General features: G+C 43.6%; 1 protein-coding gene across 1 annotated transcript in view; it reads left to right on the top strand.

Moving 5' to 3' along the window:
* The window catches only part of LOC147724836 (fucolectin-1-like), a 169,903-nt gene that overhangs the window by 84,252 nt on the left and 63,887 nt on the right, over positions 1-21,764 (top strand). Inside the window, exons 2-3 of the mRNA XM_086918117.1 lie at positions 7,217-7,299; positions 19,381-19,657. Coding sequence (XP_086774243.1) covers positions 7,217-7,299; positions 19,381-19,657 — 360 coding nt within the window. The remainder of the gene's footprint in view (positions 1-7,216; positions 7,300-19,380; positions 19,658-21,764) is intronic.

Below are 21,764 nucleotides of genomic sequence, written 5' to 3'. Positions count from 1 at the left end.
TACCTCAGCCGCTGCTCCTCCCGCCTGTCCGCTGCTCGCACCGCCGCTGGCCTGTCCGCTGCTCCTCACGTCACCGCTCCTCCCCCGGCCCATGTCTGCCGCTCCCTTACCTCAGCCGCCGCTCCTCCAGCCTGTCCGCTGCTCGCACCGCCGCTGGCCTGTCCGCTGCTCCTCACGTCACCGCCCCTCCCCCGCGCCATGTCCACCGCTCCTCATCGCGCTCCTGGACGCGGCTCCTCCCCGTGCTCCTGACGTGAGCACGCACGTCGCGGCCGGCGCTACTTCGGAGGGACTACTTTGTTTTTTACTGTACATTTTTTAAATAACGTTTTTTTTTTTATTTATATAGCCTATAACCATCTACACACCCTGACGATTCCAACGGTGTATCGGGTGTGTGGATTGGCGCTGTGGTTCCCGAGTTTACCCGCCTCAAAGCTGAAAGTTATTCCCTTATTATAGTAGTACTAGCAGCCTGCCCCAGCGTTGCCTGGAGGTAATGAGGCTTTAGGGCCAACCGCCCGCCTTTGCCCCCGCCCGCCCCGACCCCCTAACGCTCCTACATTGCCCCGAGTGGAGTGTGTTATCTTTCAGCCTCGTCGTCCTTCACCCACCAGCAGAGCGGTTCAGACCATGTCCCTATTTGAAATACCTGACAACCAGGATGTGACAGTTCATGAACGCAGAGACTGATGCTGCCTGGTTTTGTTCCATCGTTCCTGTTTGCACACAAGTGAAGTGTGCCAATTACTTTCTCATATCTGTGTGTACAACTCCCTCCCCGCTTGCACACTTGTGATGTGTTCCAGTTACTGTCACCTACATTTGAAATGTGCGAGGTTCCGCCTGCGTGCCCTGCAGTTCATCTGTGCTGCGAATGTTTTGTCCGGCCGTTTTACTGCCTTGCGTCACACATTTCAGAAAAGCAGTACCGTCAACTGAGTCAGTGAATTATGATTTGGAACATTGCTACCGGCATGATTGGATACTTACTGCCACCTACTGGAGGAATGTTAAACTTTGATTTCGCCAGCACCTTCGTTACTAATGATTTCTCACATGGCATCCAAAGCAGGATACCACAGGAGGGGGGGGGGGGTGACGAAAAACTTACTTTTCCTTCTTCCTGCGAGACTGCATCACGCGCTGCCTGGGCTCCAGCTTGCTCCGGAGTCCTACTGCGTTGTAGGCAGCCTCGCTCCTCCTGCATTCCCCAGCGCCGCTCTTCCTGTTGCTTCCACGCCGCTCCTCCCCGCGCTCCCGATGTCATGACGCAGACGTCGCGGCCGGCGCTAGTTGCAAGGGACTACTTTTATTTATTTAAACATTTTTAAAACAATGTATATATTTTTTTTTTAAATAGCCTATGTCCTTCTGCTTGCCCTGCGGTTTTCAATGATGTCTTTGTTGTTCGGATTGGTGGTGTACTTTTCGAGTTTACCTTGCCAAAAGGTGCAAGTTCTCTCTCTATAATAGTAGTATAGATAGATAATAAGGGTATGCAAGGATAATGCTGAAGGACAAGACCTCCACAGGTTTATGATAATCTGTGCACTCTCTTCATCTCCAGATGCCAGGAGCCAGCCTGAATCACATCCATCCCTTGCTACCCGAGCACAAGCATGGCGACCTCTCATTCCTATTCACACCCTGCAACTGATCTCCGGGAGCCTTTGTGATTCTTTGTGATCTTTCCATTTTCCTCATCTGGTTAAGGGAGCACCAAGTGGGGAATCCACAGTTCCAGCCAATAGGCATGAAGGCCATATTTTGGGAGACACCTCGGTTGTTGAACCTTTTTTTCTTAGAATTATGCTGAACCAACTACTACGCAAATTGTGCTGACAAATGCACAGTTTTTTACCACTTTATAAAAGTTATTTTGGTAGGAATTTAGGGTGGATTGGCACATCATGATATTATTAGAATATATCAAAATTTAAACTATGGGCCAGATTTGTAATTTGGCGGACAGCCTGTTTCTGCAGTGAGGTGAAATTTTTGTAAATGATGTTTAGGACACAACATTTTTGCCAGATGATTGTTAGGCACTGATATTCTGTTACCGTATACTTTATAAGGATGCAGAGTCTTGCTCAATCTTTAGGTATTTAAAATCAAATCTGCCTTTCAGCCCTGTGCCCTTCACTGCTACACCATAGCGCCCCCTGCTGCTGGTACTGGGTGAGTAAAAAATATGTTCAGAGTTGGAACTAGAACCATGCATTTCAGATTTCTTCTCAGGATGTTTCTAAGGTTGAGGTGAGTGCCCTATATTATGTTTAGCCTTACAACAGGTCCCACTCGGCTCCCCAAACCCTTTGACCGCTCTGTGCACCGATTTTTACATTACATTGAGGCCTAAGAACTCTATACGTCCCACAGTCCTCTCAGATTTCGATGTGTGTGGTAAATCTGCCACTCTTGTAGCGCCCAGTGCTTATAAGCAGGTAAGTAATTTTGTGGCAGGGGCGGGCCAAATAAGGCAGCAGGATAGACTAAAGTATTTGACTAGAAAAGAAAAATTATGTGGCTTAATGTTCTACATTTTGTGATGGTCTCAATCTATTATTTTGTAATTTTCTACACTTTTTAAAACTGTCTGGGCATTGATTACCCCTCATTAGTACCAGTTTGACACCCAAATATACCAATTAGCAACCTTTGCAAAGTGCCTTCGACTGCACAGCAACACGTGTTGATGTATTTTTAGGAATTTTTGAACTGTTTGCACTAGAAGCAAAATATTTTTAGTTAAAATCTTCGGATTATGCAACAGATGATGGGCTTTGTTGCAAATTTATAATCATGCGAAAAACGCATCAGACGCACAGGGCCATATTCTCGATGGAGTGGCGGAGAGAGGCGTTAGCCTTCTAAGCTTAACGCCTCTCTCTGCCACTTCGGAAACGTGAGGCTGCACCTTATTCTCAAGGAAATGGTGCAGCCTTGCTTTTCCCCCTGCGATGGCGCTAAGTTTCAATTTAGCACTAACGCAGGCACCCTTGCACCAGAGTGCAAGGGTGTCTGCAAGCAGGGAGGCCTGTTTATGTACAGGAAGGTGTCCCTTCCTGCACATAAACAAACCTGAAATGCCAGTTTGTAACTTACATGTGTGCTGCTTCGTGCAGCACAGATGTATGTCACAAAACGGCATTTTAAAAAAGGTTTGTTTATGTACAAGAAGGGCCACCTTCCTGTACATAAACAAACCAAGGCATTTTGCTTTCCATGTGTGCTGCACAAGGCAGTACACATGGAAAAAGCAAAAACGAGCAAAAATACAGCATTTCTCCTCGTTTCGCCAACTTTAGACCAGATTTTTCCTGGTCTTGAGTTTGGCGCTACCTCCTATTTACGCTGTCCTTGAGAATAGGAGGTAGCGTCAAACTCAATGGGTGTTGCAGTGGAATGCCCACCGCAACACCCACTGCACGCCCCTTTCACACTAAAAACAGCGTGAAAAGGGCCCTATTCACAAGGTAGCGTTAAGCTGCGTTGAGCCACTTAGCCTAATTCACAAGGCATTGTTACGCCACGCTAAGCCCCTATCGCCACCACAACGTCACTTACAGTGACGCTGTGGTGGAGATAGGGGCTTGAGAATATGCCCCTCAGTTGCATAATTCCAGTGGCCTTGCTTACAAGAACACATATTATATTGGGGCAGGCATAATGTAGAACTGCTGCTTGTGTTTCTGCACCTATGCACCCTTCATACACGGCTAGTAACAGAGTAACGCTGCAACCTAGACTCACATCGACAACAGGCAACATAAGTGTGCATTTGAGAAATCTTTGGTTTGACTCCGTTGGGCCTCCTTACAAGTTTACTGAGGCACTGTGATGTCACTCCCACCTCAGACTACCAGTGACACCTTCATACTTTCACATCGGTGTGATTCCTTCCTCCTAACCCAGGTCTTCTACAAATTTACAAACTTTGTGATTTTGTTACTTTTATCTCAACTAAGGGTCATCCACATGCAAGTATACTGATGATGTGCCTTGCTTCCCTGTACAACTGCTGGCTGTGAATACTGCCATTCAGCAGGTACAGGTGTGTGTAAGAGAAGACTTCTCCAGATACTTACTCAGGTTGTTTCTTTTTATCTTTAGGAAATTCGTTTTTGTATATATTTTTTGTTACTTAGATTCCTAAAGGGCCCTTTACCAACTGAGGGCTCCTCTCATGTCTGGCAAAACTCTGGCCCTACCTAGAAAGCTGAGCCCTTCTTCAGAGTAGAGACCCATGCCTTGTGATGTCATTTATAGTGCCTAATTGGGGGTCTTAGGGCCTTAAGGAGGCCGTTGACATCTTAAAGGCCACATGTAAGTACTTGGGACCGAACCAGCGGAATTCTTTTTTTTTCAAACATACTTTTTAATCATTTTTAATAGGGAAACCCAACAACTACATCATTAGGTGCAGACAGGCCATACCATCTGACAAAGCAGTAAAATACCTTCATTACTAAAAATCTTTCCATTTGAATGCCAAACAAACAGTTTCTATGAATAAAACTGCAACGAGACAAAAATAAGACTGATATGTAGATAAGAAGCACAAAACATCTAAAAATCGCACATTCACAAGAGGAACTAGGAAGTCAAACAAAAGCACATATTCATTCACAGATGTATTTCACACCATGTCCTCAAATATCCTCAAATAGTTCATGCCTGTAGGTGCTAGAAAGCACAGCATCCTTCTTCGTTGAAAGTCATCGGGGATCCTTATGCTGTCTTCAATATAACATGTGGTGGTGTTTCCTTACAGAAAACTTGATATGTTCTGAGAATCTACAAGAAAGTGCCGCACTTTGGCTGCGCCAAGCTGCAGCACTTTCAGAGCACAGGATTGCGATATATTTACAATACTAACGCATTCCTGTGCTCTCCCATACGCTGGCGCACAAACAGCTACCATGAGCCCCCCCAGGCACCTTTGCACCATGTTGCAAGGATCCCTGCGCCATGGGGAGATTCTTCCTGCACAAAAACAATCACTACAGGCATTTTCCTCTTTCAATGCGTGCTGTAGTATGCAGCACGCATTGAAAGAGGAAAAAACACAAGGAGAAATGTCTCGCTACACCTCCCCCGAGGATGGCGGTGCATACTGACGCATTTCCAGGTTTGCGATTTCTCGCAAATCTGCAAATGTGTCTGGTTCTGTGGGTAATGCGTGGGAACACCCACAGCAACACTCATGGAACGCCCCTTTCGCGCAAAGTGCTGCGTGTAAAGGGGCCATATTTACAAGGACAGGAAAAGCCACGCAGGGTGGCTTTTCCTGTCCTTGCAAATATGGGGCAGAAAAATGCTCTGCAAGGGCGTCACAAAAAGTGACGTACTGGCAGCGTAAGGGCCTTTTAAATCTGCCCCCTGGGATAGAAGTTTAAAAGGGCGGTTCTGACCAGCCTGAAGGGGTCCATTTGAGGGGTCACTTATGATTTAAAATATAATGTCCGTTGCTGTTTTGTCATCCTCACCATGACGATGCACTGCAGCAAGGTGATACGGTGAAGTGTTGCTGTCATAAGCACGGTGCTTAATTTGTAAAACAATAAATGCCAGGGCCCTCCTTAGGAGGCCGCTGCAGCTTGCACCACCCATTGCCCCTTTCCACCATGACAGTAACAACACAACTACCAACCACCACACTCTTACAAGGGTGAGAATTCAGACTATGCAAGGCCCACAGAGCTATAGGAATGGCGTGGGCAGCAAGAGTTAGTGATTTTAATGTATCCTTAATTAATAAACAACTGTCCTTGTGCTCATCTCAGAATTGCACAAACAGCGCCACCGTGTGGCAGATTCCAATAAGTGTGTGTTGACAATTAAATGTCAGTGCCAAGCCATGTCTGAACTGGGGTGGTGTGGAGTGCAAACAAATGATGGATTTAGGCCCAGATCTCTGTACTGGGGTGAATGTATGACATTGTTCTGCATTCTGTCCATCAATTGTTGTTTTTGCATTTGTCATCCCGAGTGTGACGGGTATGCTCAGACGTGAGTCCTGTGCTCTCCACACCACTGGAGTCAAGCTATCCTGGCTGAAGACAGATCATAGCCAGAAACCGGTCCTAGGATGCTTGATTCCGGTCCAAGAAAGACATGGCTTGGCAGTTCGGGCTGGACTGTTCCCATGAGGCACAGGGTCAAGGCTGATTTGCATATGGCCATGTCTGAACTGGGGTGGTGTGGAGTGCAAAAAATAATGGATTTAGGCCCAGATCTCTGTACTGGGGTGAATGTATGGCATTGTTCTGCATTCTGTCCATCAATTGTTGTTTTTGCATTTGTCACTCCGAGTGGAATGGGTATGCTCAGACGTGAGTCCGATGCTCTCCACACCACTGGAGTCAAGCTATCCTGGCTGAAAACGGCTGATAGCCAGAAACCGGTCCCAGGATGCTTGATTGCGTTCCAGGAAAGACATGGCTAGGCAGTTCGAGCTGGACTGTTCCCATGAGGCACAGGGTCAAGGCTGATTTGCATATGGCCATGTCTGAACTGGGATGGTGTGGAGTGCAAAAAATAAAGGATTTAGGCCCAGATCTCTGTACTGGGGTGAATGTATGGCATTGTTCTGCATTCTGTCCATCAATTGTTGTTTTTGCATTTGTCACCCCGAGTGGGATGGGTATGCTCAGACGTGAGTCCGATGCTCTCCACACCACTGGAGTCAAGCTATCCTGGCTGAAAACGGCTGATAGCCAGAAACCGGTCCCAGGATGCTTGATTCCGTTCCAGGAAAGACATGGCTTGGCAGTTCGAGCTGGACTGTTCCCATGAGGCACAGGGTCAAGGCTGATTTGCATATGGCCATGTCTGAACTGGGGTGGTGTGGAGTGCAAAAAAATGATGGATTTAGGCCCAGATCTCTGTACTGGGGTGCATGTATGACATTGTTTTGCATTCTGTCCATCAATTGTTGTTTTTGCATAAGCACCTGAAACCACACACTCAAATTAAGCACCGCATTAGCATGGTAAGCTCTGCATAGGTCGTAAATATAAGAACCTAAACTTGTTTTCTGTAAAAAAAATTAAAACTACGGAAATTTGTGCTTCAAAAATAAGATACTGTCCTGTCCAATGGAGGGTCGCTGTGTATGCTGTAACAAGTAGGACAGTGCTCTAGCTTAGGAGCTTTGTTTGGCCCGAAACCTCCCTTTATTTAAATTAACTCTTTCTCTTCTCCACAGGATGGAGTTTCTTACAGTTCTGTTCGGCCTTTGCTTCTTTGGAGGAGTTTTGGCGGGTCCAGCCTGTGACCCAACTCCAGCAAGTATGTCAATTTCAACATAAGCATATCTTTTTAGACACTGTGACATATGTTTAGTTGATGTAATCTATTAAAAAGTAAAATACGAATGTAATTCCAAGCTAAAATTTCAAAGTCTGGAAATATGTGAATCATTTTGTGGTGTGCACGTCTGGGATGAATTTGGATATTGTCTGTGCATTGTTATGCATCTGTGGCTAGTGTCCCATCCCCTGGACACACAGGCTGTTTCCACCAGAGCTTGATGTCACCCTCGTGAGAATGAAATCCCCAACCCACCGGCTTCAATGAGATACACAAGTGGGACATGTATAAAGTGCCCCCTTCGGGTTCTCCCCTTCCAAGTTCCCCCTTTGCAAGGGTCTTTTTACAATTGACACTGCAGGCTTCTAAACTCACAGAACTCATCAGGCTGTAGGGTTTGCCTTAGGGTGCAATAATTCTCACTCTTTTAGGGTGCATACATATGGCTGTAGGACAGTTAAAGGTTAAGCACTTTAGAGAAATCCTGGCCCTTTTGAATCACACTAGCATGTGGAATATTAGGTGATGAAATCTTCGCAATGGCATCGATTCTGTGCATATTGTAGCCTTATACCCCGCTTCCAAGGGCCATACCGATTGTTAAAGGCCATGAACCGGGATTACAGGACCGAACCTCAGGAGCGGGGAAAAGCCCTTTAACAACCGTGAGAGCCTGAGGCAGAAGGGCAATAAGACTATTAGAATATTCAACTCACTGAGGGTAGAATGATCTATATTTAAAAAGGAGAAATACAGGAAAAACATATGCCGCTTATACCAGCCATGATTTGCCCTGAGCCACTTCATTGTCTTCAATGGAGCTTCCAACATTGCAGGGCTCTAATAGAAAAGAAACATGTGAAGAACATGGCAAGTTCTATGCAAAGATTCTAATGTGGAGGGCTACCAGTGGTGAGTGAAGAGACACAACGTGTATGTGTGGCGGGTGGGTGCCTAGAGGGGGAACTAGAGGTGTCTGTCCCACAGCCAGTGCCACACCCCCCTATATCTTTCAGGAACAAACCTGAGGAATTCTTTGACCCGTAGCTGGACCCGAGAGGACCTGAAACCTCCATGCACACAATAGTGGCCTCTTCACCATTTACTGAGCCATCAACTCCAGAGTAGGTGCAAGGATCCTATCGGATCTTTATCATCAGAGGGAGGGTTTTGCTCCAGCTCATGATGGAATGGAGGGAGCACTAAGAACTTACAAATGCATGAGCCACCAGGGCTGACTGAATGTTTACAAGTCCCTCTAATGAGACCGTTATAACCAGCTTTGAGAAGGGCTGTGGTGTTCTCGTTTACATTTACCCTGCTGCATCAGAGGCAAGTAAATAAACTTCCCATAGTATGGTGTCCCGTCAACAATGTTATGTTGATTTGTATAGCGCCCTAATCACCAGAGAGGGTACTCAGGCACTTGAACAATGCACCTTTACCTAGTACAATACATTATGGAGTGTTTCTTGGTCCTCAGCCACCATTGATGCAGTAAGACTGCTTTAGAAATACCTCTTGCATTCACTCTCGAGAGTGGCCTGCGCCTTAGCTGGTTAATGCCAACTAGACCCACAGTAGCGCCTACACTGAAATATTTCTGACGTAAGCTCAATCCTAACTTTCATGCTCTGTATATATTGTTCAGAGTATGCATACACATATTCTTAATACTTTGAACATGATTTAAAGGTTCACACATTTCCCATGATTTCCTTCACTATTAGAATACAGTTAAGGAACACATCCTCTTCCTGCACCCAAGCTGTCATTATTATAGATGTTTGTGTTTTCCAACACTTTCTGCGGAATCTGTGTCTGGGCAATCTTAGTATTCGTGAGATATGTAGCGGTGAGTGAGAAATAGACTGCAAACTATTTGTGAATATCCACACCCTTCCAGCTGCCTGGCTCATGACCTCTTTTGGAATGCATTAACAGCTATTGGCAGAACATTCCCATAAGGAACTCTAGCTCCATCACACAAAAAGGAGCTGGCTTTGGAGAAATGACACAGAACAAGGAGAACATACGACACAGGAAACTCTCTCCCCTGGTCCTTTTAAGATATTAAAGCACGAGTGACTAGGGATCCCTCTAATTGTTCAAGTTGATGCTGCATCTACAACTGTTGCTATATAGAAAGTGCTTCCAGGCCAGTGCTGCATCTTTGGAAAATAATGTTAGCTTGCGTACTTCAAACTAGAGACCTTTAATACTAGATGCAGCAAGGACTAAGGTTGTTGGTTGACTGGGGCATGAGCTCTGGTCAATAAACAGCCACAATCCCTTGCAGGGTCAACCACAAAAAGTCACTAAATTAACATGTACTTAACCCTGGATAGCTTGAGAAAAAAAGCAGCCAGGCTAACCTAGAGACAATGTGTAAAGTATTTATGCAGTAAACAATAAGCAATAATGTGTAAACACAACACAGGAAAAATCCCAAACCAACTTAGAAAAATAGAGTAAATGTTAATACATTATTAGACACCAAAGTAACAAACATCCAATTAGTAGAACCAGAGTTACGATTTTTAAAAGTTTTAAGTGCAATTTATCTCCTAAAAGTTCAGAGGTCCAACTGCGGACATCTGATCAGGCAAGGCCAGGTCAATTTCGAAAGTTACGGCCGACAGCGATGCAGCGTGATTCAGATACGAGAAGTGGATTGGGCCCAGTCAGGGCTTACCTGTGGACTTGGAAAAATATTAAAAGAAAAATGTCTGAGAAGGTAGAAGTTCAGCACGGCAAGGCTGCAGGAGTGTCTGAAGAGAAAGAGTCGTTGTCAGATGGTCGTGGGCGAAGCCGCGTTGAAGAGTTTTACCTTCAGACTTAGTCGCCAAATGTACGTCAAAAATCTCCAGCGGGATGAAGCAGGGGGCTGTAGCCTCAGACAGTTCCAAGTGGTAAGATACCGCTTGGGTGAAGAACAGCTGAAACAGATGTGCTGCTGCAGAGAAGAATGTAGCAGGGAAGCCATGAAGTCAATCTAACTGGAGATGCACCTCGGGCGACTAGGCAAGCAGGTTGATCCCAGTCTCCTCCTGGTTCTCTGTGGCGTAGCAAGGTCAGGTGGTACCCGGTGCGGAAAAATTCTTGTCACCCCTGACTTGACAAAATGGCAAAAATATGTGTTTAAAACACATATTTGTGCCATTTTGTAACCCCCCTCAGTGATGACAACTGGGGCGGCCCACACCCACTGTGTTCCCCTTCCTACGCTACTGCTGGTTCTCAGAGGACCTTTTGGCCAAATTTTGTCGAACTCCCCAGTTCTGGAAATTGGCCATCAGGGCACATTTAGCACGACAACCAACGGCCTAGGAGTGGGTGGAGACCTCTTGGGGGTTCAGGATTCACACAGGCTGGGTCCAGGTGCAGGTCCAAGGTGGTGGGAGGCTGTTATGCTTCTGTGTCTCTAAACAGGAGGCAAGCACACTATCCCTTGGAGTGACAGGTGGCAATCCTGGATGCAGGTGAAGTTGCAGGACTCAACAGCGAGGCTGGCCTCTGAGGGTTCAGGGCAGACTCCAGCCAGAAAAGCAGTTTTCTAGTTACAGCTGCAGTCTGACAGAGTGCACCGCAGCTCACTGCAGCAAGCAACCCCCTGAAAGTCCTTTAGCAGGCACAGTAGTGAACTGAAGAATGAGTCTGAAGGTACTATTTGTATACACTGGTGCCCTTCTTCTGGAAGGTAGGAGAAGATTCTGGAAAGTTTCTTTGGAGTTCATGTAATTTCCCGACTACCTTGCCCTGGCGCTAAGCTGGCTACAGTGACAATACAAGGTCTGTTAACTTTTTAAATGTTGCATTTTAAAAATTGTAATGAGAAATCTGATTTTCCCTTTAAAGGTGGTTTATCATTACAATTCCATAGGTGCCAAACATGATATATCTACCTCCGCTAAATTTGAAATTACAGTTTATTAACTGTAATAAGGAATCCACCAATGTAATCAAACTGGAGGGGTACGCCTCACAGTAGTGAAACACGGGTTTGGGAGATTTTCACTACCAGGACATGTAAAACTTAAAAGGTTATGTCCTACCATTTACTTCCTGCCCTATGAGGAATTTAAGGCCCACCTTTGGGGTTACTTATATGTATTTTAAGGGGGAGTTTAAGGCTTGGCAAGGGGGTTTCAATGTTTAGTCGACATGGCAGTGTGACACTGCATTCAGGCTGCAATGGCAGGCCTGGCTTAAGGTTAAGAGTGCTACATAGGTAGGTGGCACAACAAGTGATGCAGGCCTGCTGGTAGCATTTAATTTACTGGCCCTTGGTACACGGTATACCACTATACATGGGACTTACAGGTAAGTTAAATATGGCAATTAGGTATATGCCAATCAAACCATGTTTAGAGGAGTGAGCACAACCACTTTGGCACTGGTTAGCAGTCAATAGAAGCAAATATTCAATAAAATATTGCAGGCAAGTAGACAAAACTTTGGGGAAGACCACCCTAGGGCTGACATATCTAGCAGGTGGAATCCCACTTTGCGTGGTTTCATTGAATAGTAATGAATAGTTCTCCATGTAGTGACAATCACTTACCTGTTTCCCTGCCCCCAAGTCGGTCTCCTGAGATTCCTGCTGTACTCACTGGCCTGGGACTTCATCCCCCAACTTTCCAGGTAATCACATGGGGGCCAGCAGTGTACCTGGGCGCTATTTCTGTGACATGAAACGTTATTAAGAAAAAGTATTCAGAGCAGGTGTTTATATTCACAATCTTTTTATATAGAACAAAAACAAATCTTCATATACCGTAACAGGGGTCATATAAGTAAATCGCATGATACATTGACCATGGTCATGCTTGGTTGTACACAGATTCAAATACCATATGGTAATGTATCCATAATCCACTTCCTCTATATACAAGTCAGGCCAGTCAAGCAAAAGATACTAGGCTCTACACAATCTGTTTAATAATAACTAAGAGGGAAGTGGGATTGTGTGTCGAGCTCTCCGGCGAAACATACTGCCATCGACCATATGCCGGAAAGGGCCATAGGTGTTGTAAATGAAGAAGTTGAGCTCTCAGAAAGGAGAATGTCACTGAGACTTGGCATTCCCCATCCAGGATTTTCCCTGGAACAAGATAATTCACAACTGATTAATTCCAGCCCCATATCAAGCAAGACGTAAATTCCACCCTGATCCTGGATGCCCCATGGGTGAATCTAAACATAGGTTTCCTACAGCGGAGCCTATTGATACCATGTGCTTAAGCCCACGCCCTAAACCAAACATAAAATTAAGGGTTTAATTCGAAACCAACCCAAAGGCGGCAGCCTAAGAGCTTTTAAACCAACACAGATTAAGGAGGGTATTATGAAGCACGGAGTTAAAATTATCGCCGCTTTAGCGGCAGAAAACTGCTGCTAAAGCGGCGATAATGGGCTTGATAATATGCCCTTGAGAATTCCAATAGAAGCCCATGTTGACACCAAAACATGAGCTTCTATTGGAACTCTCCAGGGCTATTATCAAGACCATTATTGCAGAATAGCTGCAGTTTTCTGCTGCTAAAGCGGCAATAATTTTAAATCCGTTTCTTGATAATATGCCCCTAAGTACTTGCCAGAACCTCAGGGGTTGCGAAATTTCATCGGAACCTTCTGATGGGGCTAAGGAATTCCTAATCATCAATCAGGGCATTTTGGACCCTTTTCTCAAAAAATGTTTTGAACGCTATAAAGCTTTAATAAAGCAGGAACTCTCCCCCTTTCGTTGCACGCCTTGATGTCATGGAGTCTCACCTCATGGCTTTAGAAAATGAGCAGGCTCGTCACCCGGGGTAAGCACTACCATTGCTGTAGAAACATCCCAGGCAAATGTTTTCGGTGCAAGCAACAGTGGGTTGCACCCTTTCTAGGATCCCTGGTTCTGTAATGAAGGAAGCAAATGTACCTCATACACCAGCTGTATCTGATGAATATCTAGTCCCAACAGATCCACCAAGCAGAGTAACAGACAACAACACTGAGCACTGAGTTGCAAGGAAAGAGCGTTGAGAAGGTTCAACCTAGGAAATTATCCTCCAATAGCAATTTAGCAATGGCTACTAATTGCTCCTCAATTGGCTATCCGCATTTATCCCCAGAATGTACTCTTTACATCATTACATTAAAAAATGTACCAGTCTTAGTCATGGATAATAGAGAAGATTATATGACAGTAAAAAAAATCATTACATTGGCTAAAAATGAATTCCCATGGGGGGAAATTTTAACACAGGAAGATGTGAATTATAGTTAACTTTAGGAACCCCCGTATCGTCGAATCATTGTTATGCTGCCTTGCCCAGATGACATCCCTATGAGTAAGACAAAGGCTCTTCCGTTAGGTTACTTTTACAGACCAAAGAGGCTCCTTAGATCAGCGACTCGAGCTCCCTGCCCCTTTGAAGAACGATCGTTCAAGTCACTGGGAAGCCACCATGTCACATACCAGACCCAGAGTCATAACCGAACTCACCTGGCTACTTTCAATAGATTTGCACCATTATCTCTTCTTGACAAACAGGATTGATGGAGGAGCCAAAGGGATGGGCTCTAGTGGTCAGGACCCAAAGATACTGAATGCCATCTAAGGGAGAGGATGGGGATTGTAAAACACCACAGACTATCTAGGAATTAAAACTTGGAATGTCGCAGGCTTGACACATAAATCGAGAAACCCAGATTGGCTGGAAATCATGGATTCCGCTAATCTGTCTGCAGGGAACTTGTTTTAGGGAAGACTTCCACGTAGATGGCTATGTTTCTATAGTTTCCCAGCTACGCACTCAGACCATGGGACTGCAAAGGGAGGCCTGGCGATGCTCATTCCAACTTTAGCCTCCATTGTTATGAAAAAATCATTTAATCGCTCCCCCTATTACCAGCTAGTATACATGCTAATTGGGCAGATGTATGAGGTTATTCTGGTCAACTGTTATAATAATGTATTTAATAGGACACAGAATCTGATTTTTATGGAATTGGGAAAGGAAACTCATTTATTTGTGAAGAAAACAGGGATTATGTGTATATCTGGGCTGGAGAGTTTAATACCAGCAAATGTCAATGCCCTGTCAGTTCTGCCTGTGCTTTTTCGATCACTTCGGGAAAGAACAATCGCAATTTCCCCATGACCCATATGGAGAATCTATAAACATAATGTTGTATGGACTAAATCTGGAGTTGATTGTGCAAGAGGTAGAGCATAATGGACCCCTACTACCCACGCTTCATGGAAATAGACATTGTTCCACCATTGACCACATTATAATGATTTCGGTAACCAAATCAAATCTAATCAGATCTTTTTTTTATTTTTTATTTTTTTGTTTTGCAAAAATCTTTATTGAAGTCAATCACTGTTAAACACGGTATGGTGCCTACAACCCTGGTCGGGCCGGCAGCGTAAAGGGTTAACAAGGACATCAGTATAACCAGTTTGTGAGTACACAGCAAGCAGCCTACAACCACTTTAGGCCGGCCGCGTCCGGATCAACATTGCACCAAAAACTGATCAAGCTGTAGTAAGGCCTTGTGGTAATGTGGAGCGTGAGGCAATATGGTGTCACCAGGAGCTTGCTAGTTCAATGATCCGGAACCCCAGGAGGATACTACTAAATGTGTGGGGTTGGGGGGTGTGGACATGCCCCCCAGGGGTGCCCGTCTCTAAGCAACCTAAATAGTACTTGTGTAACCAGATCTTTTAAGATTGAACCAGCTGCACCCAGTGATCATTCGGTACCTAAGCTCACACTTAACATCATTAGTAACAAAATGAATGGGCATAGATTAGAAACACCCATTGAAGCAGAGGGTATAAATGGTGTGAGCCAAAAATGGGTAGGCATAAATGCGAACAGCTTTAATAGAAACTGTAGTTAAGGAGAACCTACTCAATATCTGCACTGAATGGGGGCGAACCCAGAAAGATTGTTGGAGCCCTTCTATAACATTGTAATGTTAATCGCAGACAAATTAAAAGCCCCAGTGAAGGAGATCAGTAAAAATAAAAGGTCCAGGGTTGGTTTGATGTTCACATTGCACTAGAGCAAGTCAGCATTTAAGGACGGCATTACAGGAAACCCCAAGAAACAAAGATTCAAGGTTTACGCAGAAAATATACGTTAGCTTTATCTGTAAGGAAAAAGGAATTATGGGGACAGACGTGGGTGAACTTGAAAAGGGCAGCAAATACTGGTGGTTGAACCTTGTTTTGGAAAAATGTAAACTCCCCCTTTTTTAAACTGCCAACTATGGAGGTCTCTGTTGCCCCAGGAGCATAGATCATCCACTTTGGGGGGGGATTTTTAATCCAAATAATGTAGATATAGTTCCTCCTTGGATTTTTCCCGACATGACAGTGTTTGAACCCCTGAGGCCTATTAGCATCGAAGAAGTCACTGTAGCTTTAAAAAACAGTGCACTTGGGAGTGATCGCTTCATTGTACCGATATTCAAAAAGGGGGATAGGGGAGATGCAATGTGTTACCACCCAATATCTCTATTAGACTGTTCTGTGAAAACAATGGGTAGGGCGGTATTAGGCACATTAGAATCCTCAGTCCAGGAAAACCGCATACTGACAGATTCTCAGTACGGGTTTAGAAAAAAATTGGCATGGTGGACCAGGGCATGAACCTCCATTTAATTATCAGCTAATATACCATGGGACTTAAGGGACAAAATCATTTCTGCTTCATAGATTTGAGAAGTGCTTTTGACTTAGAGAATCAAGCAAAATTGTGGCAGACCTTAGCAGATCTGGGTGCCCAAGCAGATATTAAATGTCACCTCTCACAGCTATAAGCATCTCTGACAGCCTGAGTACTTTTTGGAAAAAATAGTGAATGCACAGACACTATTCGTGTTACTAGAGGCATCAAGCAGGGCTGTCTTCCGGTCTCTTTTTTATTTTCATTATACATCATTGGCGTGGATGCCCTCCTACAGAGGGAAAAGCAGATGCACCTAAAGCGGGTAACCAAGTTTATTTTACTCAGATGTTGTGGTGCTGCTATCCAGGATAGCTAATGGCCTCCAGCTTTTGATTGATAATTTTGTAACTTTTACGGAAGGTAGAAACTTAAAACTAAACTTATCCAAAACATACATCAGGGTTTGTGCAAGGGGAGTGAGAAGGGTACAACACAGGTTGTAGCAGGCCAAAAGTTAGAACAAGTGAAGACCTTCAGCTATCTGGGCATTTTTTTCTTACAGGGTGGACTTTGGGGACCACACCTTAAAAGCGCAAACATAACATTTATTTGGGCTTCTGGGACGGCTTTTAGATTTACAAACAAAATTGGATTGAAACCCATAAAAAATTTTGTGAAATTATATAGAAGCAAATGCCTTCCAACAGCGCTATATGGGGCTCCAATTTGGGGCAAGACAAATTGAAAAATATCAAGATACAGGAGAATGCTTTTTTATGTTGACTCTTAGCAGTCCCACGCTCGACCTCAGCTCATTTAACTCACAAAGAACTTGATATCATCTATATAGAAAACTCCATCCGTGACAAAATGGCATAGTATTTGGAGAAGACAGGGCACCAAGATTACCATAGATGCTATACTGAATTGTCTAGAACTTGACTAATATGACAAAATCCCATGGTGAGGTATGTAAATTGTCTATTACAAGAATTGAAGGAGGAAAATCTCAGCATTTCGGACCCTGCCAGCAATTTGCAATTTAGCGGAAAAGAATTAAGATCTTTCTTTATGGGGAAAAGGGAGGCTCATAGAGAAATGTGTGAAAGATCCAAATCTACAGTGGAGAGATTCTGTTCAGGCCTGATACAACAGGGGGTTAGAGGCTACCTGGTTAAAGTGCCTAACTCCCAGGATAGATTTCATCTAACAAGATATAGGTTTCAGGTATTCCATCATTTAGTTGCATTTCTTAAATCAAAGGCGTGGTCAGCAAATTACCCAGATGCCGTTGTGATTGAAAAGCCAAACGACTATTCATTTCCTGTTATTTTGCAAATTCTAGAAAGATATTAGAATAAGAGTGCTCTGACCATTATTTTTAACACACAGACTCATTTATTATCAGGAGGCTTTTAATTGTTTCTGAAACTTGTCAGATGTTTACACATGTTGCGCTATCCTGACCTATATTAAGAGCGCTATTACGAGACGTAAAGAACTGAGGGCCAGATGTAGATAGACCAATACTTGTCGGAAACGGCCGAAAATACCGATTTTCGGCCGTTTCCGACCGGTATTGGGCTATGGAGATGTAGGGCCCTTGAAAACATACAGAATCAGTCATTTTACCGATTCGGTAATATTAACGAATCAGTAAAATTACCGAATCGGTAAAATTACTGATTCGGTCAATTTTACCGATTCGGTAAATATACCGATCGGTAAAATTACCGATTCTGTATGTTTCCAATGTAGGTAGCAGTATTAATACTGCTACAGGGCTTTCAATACAATTGCATGGTAAATAACGAATTCTTGTGTACATGCACATCTGTGCATGTACACCTGTGCCATGTGGCACACAGACATGCCCTTAGGGCATGTCTGTGTGCCACATGGCACACAAGCCAGAAACAGGGGTGCAACAGGGTGTCAAAGTGACACCCTGTCCCCCTTGGCAATTCGGTATTGTTACCGATTCGGTAAATACCGAATCAGTATTTGCTATTGAATCCTATGGGCTTCAAGGCCCATAGGATTCAATAGCAAATACCAATTCAGTATTTACCGAATCGGTAAATACCGAATCTTACCGAATCGGTATTTTTTACCGATTTTTTTACCTACATAGGTTTTACCGATTCTTAAATACCGAATCGGTAAAATTAGGTATTTAAGAATCGGTAAAACCTATCCACCTACATCTAGCCCTGAGTCACTTAGAAAGGTTGTGTTACGAGAAAGATTGACACTGGGTTTCATATTGTATTAGGACTGTACCAAATTGGTATCATGAATGACTTTTATTATAGTGCAATTTAGTATCAAGTGTATTTGTTCAATTTTATAAGAATATAAATGGGTTTTTAAGATTTTTAGTTTATATGAAATCTGAAACTTTTTATATCTAGTACATTTTTAAACCGAATGTGTTATCGTAATTAAACCTAATCATTAAGATCATTAACTCAGTTTTAGTTTTACCACATATGTGAGAGGTTTAGGACTATGTCTTAGTTCGACTGAATATACGAGAGGTTTATCTTAGTAAATCGTGTATCATCAACCATGTCTATACCACAAAATCTTGCACTTTAAATTTGAATTGAAAATGTTGGTCTTTCTCATTTTTAAACATTTCACGCTGGTAACACATGATGTTTTTAATCTGTTATTTGTTTGTCATGCTTTTATGTATTTTTTGGCATAAATATGAATAAATATTTGAATCTTGACAATCAACCACTTCCACTTCTCGATTCACAATGCCATCTGCCTTGTGTTCTTTTTTAGGTTTTAGGTGTGTGTACAAACCTCTTGTCCGCATACAACAGATACAACACACACCTACAAAACATACAATAGACATAACATCCATAAAGAATTTCCAATCACCATTTTTCAGCCATTGGCCCATTTGGGGGCCTCCTTTGCATAGGCTCAATGGGCTGTCCATCACATTTTGGATCAACCCATTGCATTTTTAAGGGCTATTAACATTTTCAAGTCTACTGGATTTAAAAACCACAACAAAAAATGGTATTTAATGCCATCCTCTTGACTAAAGAGGGGATGTACAACATCTTTCAAATCAGATCAGTGCCTTGCCACTATTTTCAGTAATATCCATGAAAAAAGATAAATCATGAGCGTCTGTTGTGATGGAACAAGCAATGCTTGTAAATACCTTTCCTCTGAAGTTTAGATTTCTAAGAATGTGTGGGGTCCAAGAGGGATATCTTAGGAAATATGGTAAGAAAATTCGCAGAAACCATTCACAAGTGGCACATCACACTCAAAACATACACCAACAAGTCTGATTTGTAGGAATGCTGTCATATGGCATGTTTTGGTCACTTCTTAACTTCTTGAATATATTTTTCAGGTGAAAATTTGGCACTGAAAGGGACGGCCTCGCAAAGCACCCAGTATGGCTATCTTGGACTGCCATCATATCCCCTGAGTGGCAAACGTACTGGTAACTACTTTGATGAGTCCTGTTCTGCCACCAATGGGGACCTAAATCCTTGGTGGAGATTGGACTTGGGACAAAGTCAAGCCATCGGATCTGTCGTGGTGGTGAACAGAGCCGACTGCTGCCCTGAGCGACTCAGAGGAGCTGAGATCCGGGTCGGAAACAATAACAACAATAACAACCCTGTGTAAGTTCTGCCAAATGTGCACTATTCTGCATTGTGTGCACAGAAGAATTTGTGAGACATTTCTGATATCTAAGTGTAAAAAAACTTGATAGTGGATCTTACACTCTTATGTTTCTCTAGAGTATGCATATAGTCCTGTGAGTTAGATACAGTAATCAAAGTAGCCTTACAGCTCAGTGTGAAGCTCAGGCCCAGAGATTTGATATATTGTGCTTAATCCTTTGTCAAGGCCACAGGAATTCTAAAAAAAATTCTGAACCCTGTTTGAAAGAAGGCCACGGATGGGTTTTTTAGTTGTAAGGTTGCCTCTCCAGGCCAACTTCACCATGCCTGCATGCATCACTGACGGTCCACAATCTTATGTCTACTTCGCAGAGGCCCTCATGTACTCTGCCCTAAGTGCCCAACTGCGTATTTATGGTATCTTGTTTTTTGTATTTTGGCCATAACCTCACACTAGTCTTGTGGGTGCAGAGAGAATTTAGCCTGTCTCTTGATATGAGTATGGTCTTAGACATGTATTGTGACCTGAATGGGTGCATCAAGCGTGCCCTCACTGCACAGACAGTGGTCTCATGTCCCTGCCATGGGTTTGGACATTACGCTGTGGGGGTGGTGTGCCTTGTTTTGTGTATCCTAGAATTGGCCAAACGTTTTTACCTGTGTCATCGGAGTGGAGACCTACTGACTTACTTGCGTAAAGTTCTGATTCTATGCGCTATTTCTAAGCTCTAACATCCCAAGTGTACGTTATGTATGTTTGGTCCCTGGGTGTGCCAGAGTAGCAAAAGCCTTGTTGGATCAATTTTGGATACTCCAAGCCTGACTTGTTGCACAAGATGGCAGTGAGGTGATTTTTCGATAAAGTGGGAGGGTATTTCTGACATTGCTCACGGTGGAGGGAGGGGAGCTAGACACTGAACTGGGGAAAGAGAGACGACAAGGCGCCTTTAGAAATTTGTTTAGCCATTTGCTTAGAGGAGCTGCTGATTAGTCTTCCGGTAACACTGCCATTTGGTAGATGGTTGGGGTGAAGGGTGGCACTGTGATCTCTGTTCTCTAAGGTAAAGGGAACCCTTTATAAGAGGCCAGCCTACTGTCTGTCCCTGATAACTCATCAGTGTGGCTGATGACAGCCAGGTGAACAATGCTCACACCTCTTTGTGCCTCTGTTGTGGTTGCTCCAGACAGGAGACAACACTACTGTGAGGACCATCACCCTACTGAAGGTGTGTCCCAAAGAGAAAAGAACAAAATTAAGGCTTCTGTCCTGGTGACAGTAATGCTGCAATCTCTCTTCATAAATGTACTGCCAGGCAGAGTCTGGACGGTGTAATGGTTGAAAGGGGAAGGACTACAGTAGTTTTGTACTCAACAGTTCTGAGTAACTTTTCCGCACTGCAGAGAGTATTAGGGCATATTATTGATGTATTTATTTTGCAGTTCTTAAAGGGCTTCCTGCCTAGTTTCGGTTCTTTCAGAGTGCTAAAAGTCTTGATGGTAAAAAAAATAGGTTCTGGTCATTTATGAGGGTTGAAAGAGACAGTGACACAGGACCCTCTCCTATGCTATGCATTTTCTGGTCATCTAAAACCTTCAGCTATTTTATAGGCAAGCTTGACAAATTCAGTTTTCAGATGTTTTCTTTGATGTGTGTAGTTTGATGCAGCTCCCAGGTTCGGATTCAAGTTGGTTTACACCTTAGAACTTCAACCACAACCAAAAATCTGCCTGTGGTCTAAGTCATTTGAGAGATCTTTGTGTAATGGTGAGTAATCAGAGGCTAATGCAAGTACTTATTTGGATCTTTCTCCTAGTATGCTTTGTGGGCAATGCTGAGGATTTTAAACTTGCTCAATAAGGCAAAAAGAAGGACTACATTTGTACAATAAGTTGCGAAAATAATATCTACAACCCAGAAAAAACAAATCACATTTTCTAAGAATGCATCAAATCAGAGATGTTGTAATTATCAAGATTCAGTATACTTTGGTGCAAAATCAGAGATCTACTCTAAGTTAGTAAGATAAAAGCAAAGGTAATCAGACTGTCTACACATATCACCCCCAAGGACCCCATCATAAAGAAAGATAAACTGTTCTTTCGA

The sequence above is a fragment of the Lissotriton vulgaris genome, chromosome 4_1, assembly GCF_964263255.1.
Source record: "Lissotriton vulgaris chromosome 4_1, aLisVul1.2, whole genome shotgun sequence".
Taxonomy (NCBI): Eukaryota; Metazoa; Chordata; class Amphibia; order Caudata; family Salamandridae; genus Lissotriton; species Lissotriton vulgaris.
The sequence above is the reverse complement of the archived record's forward strand: the minus strand, read 5'-3'. Positions and strand labels throughout refer to the sequence as shown.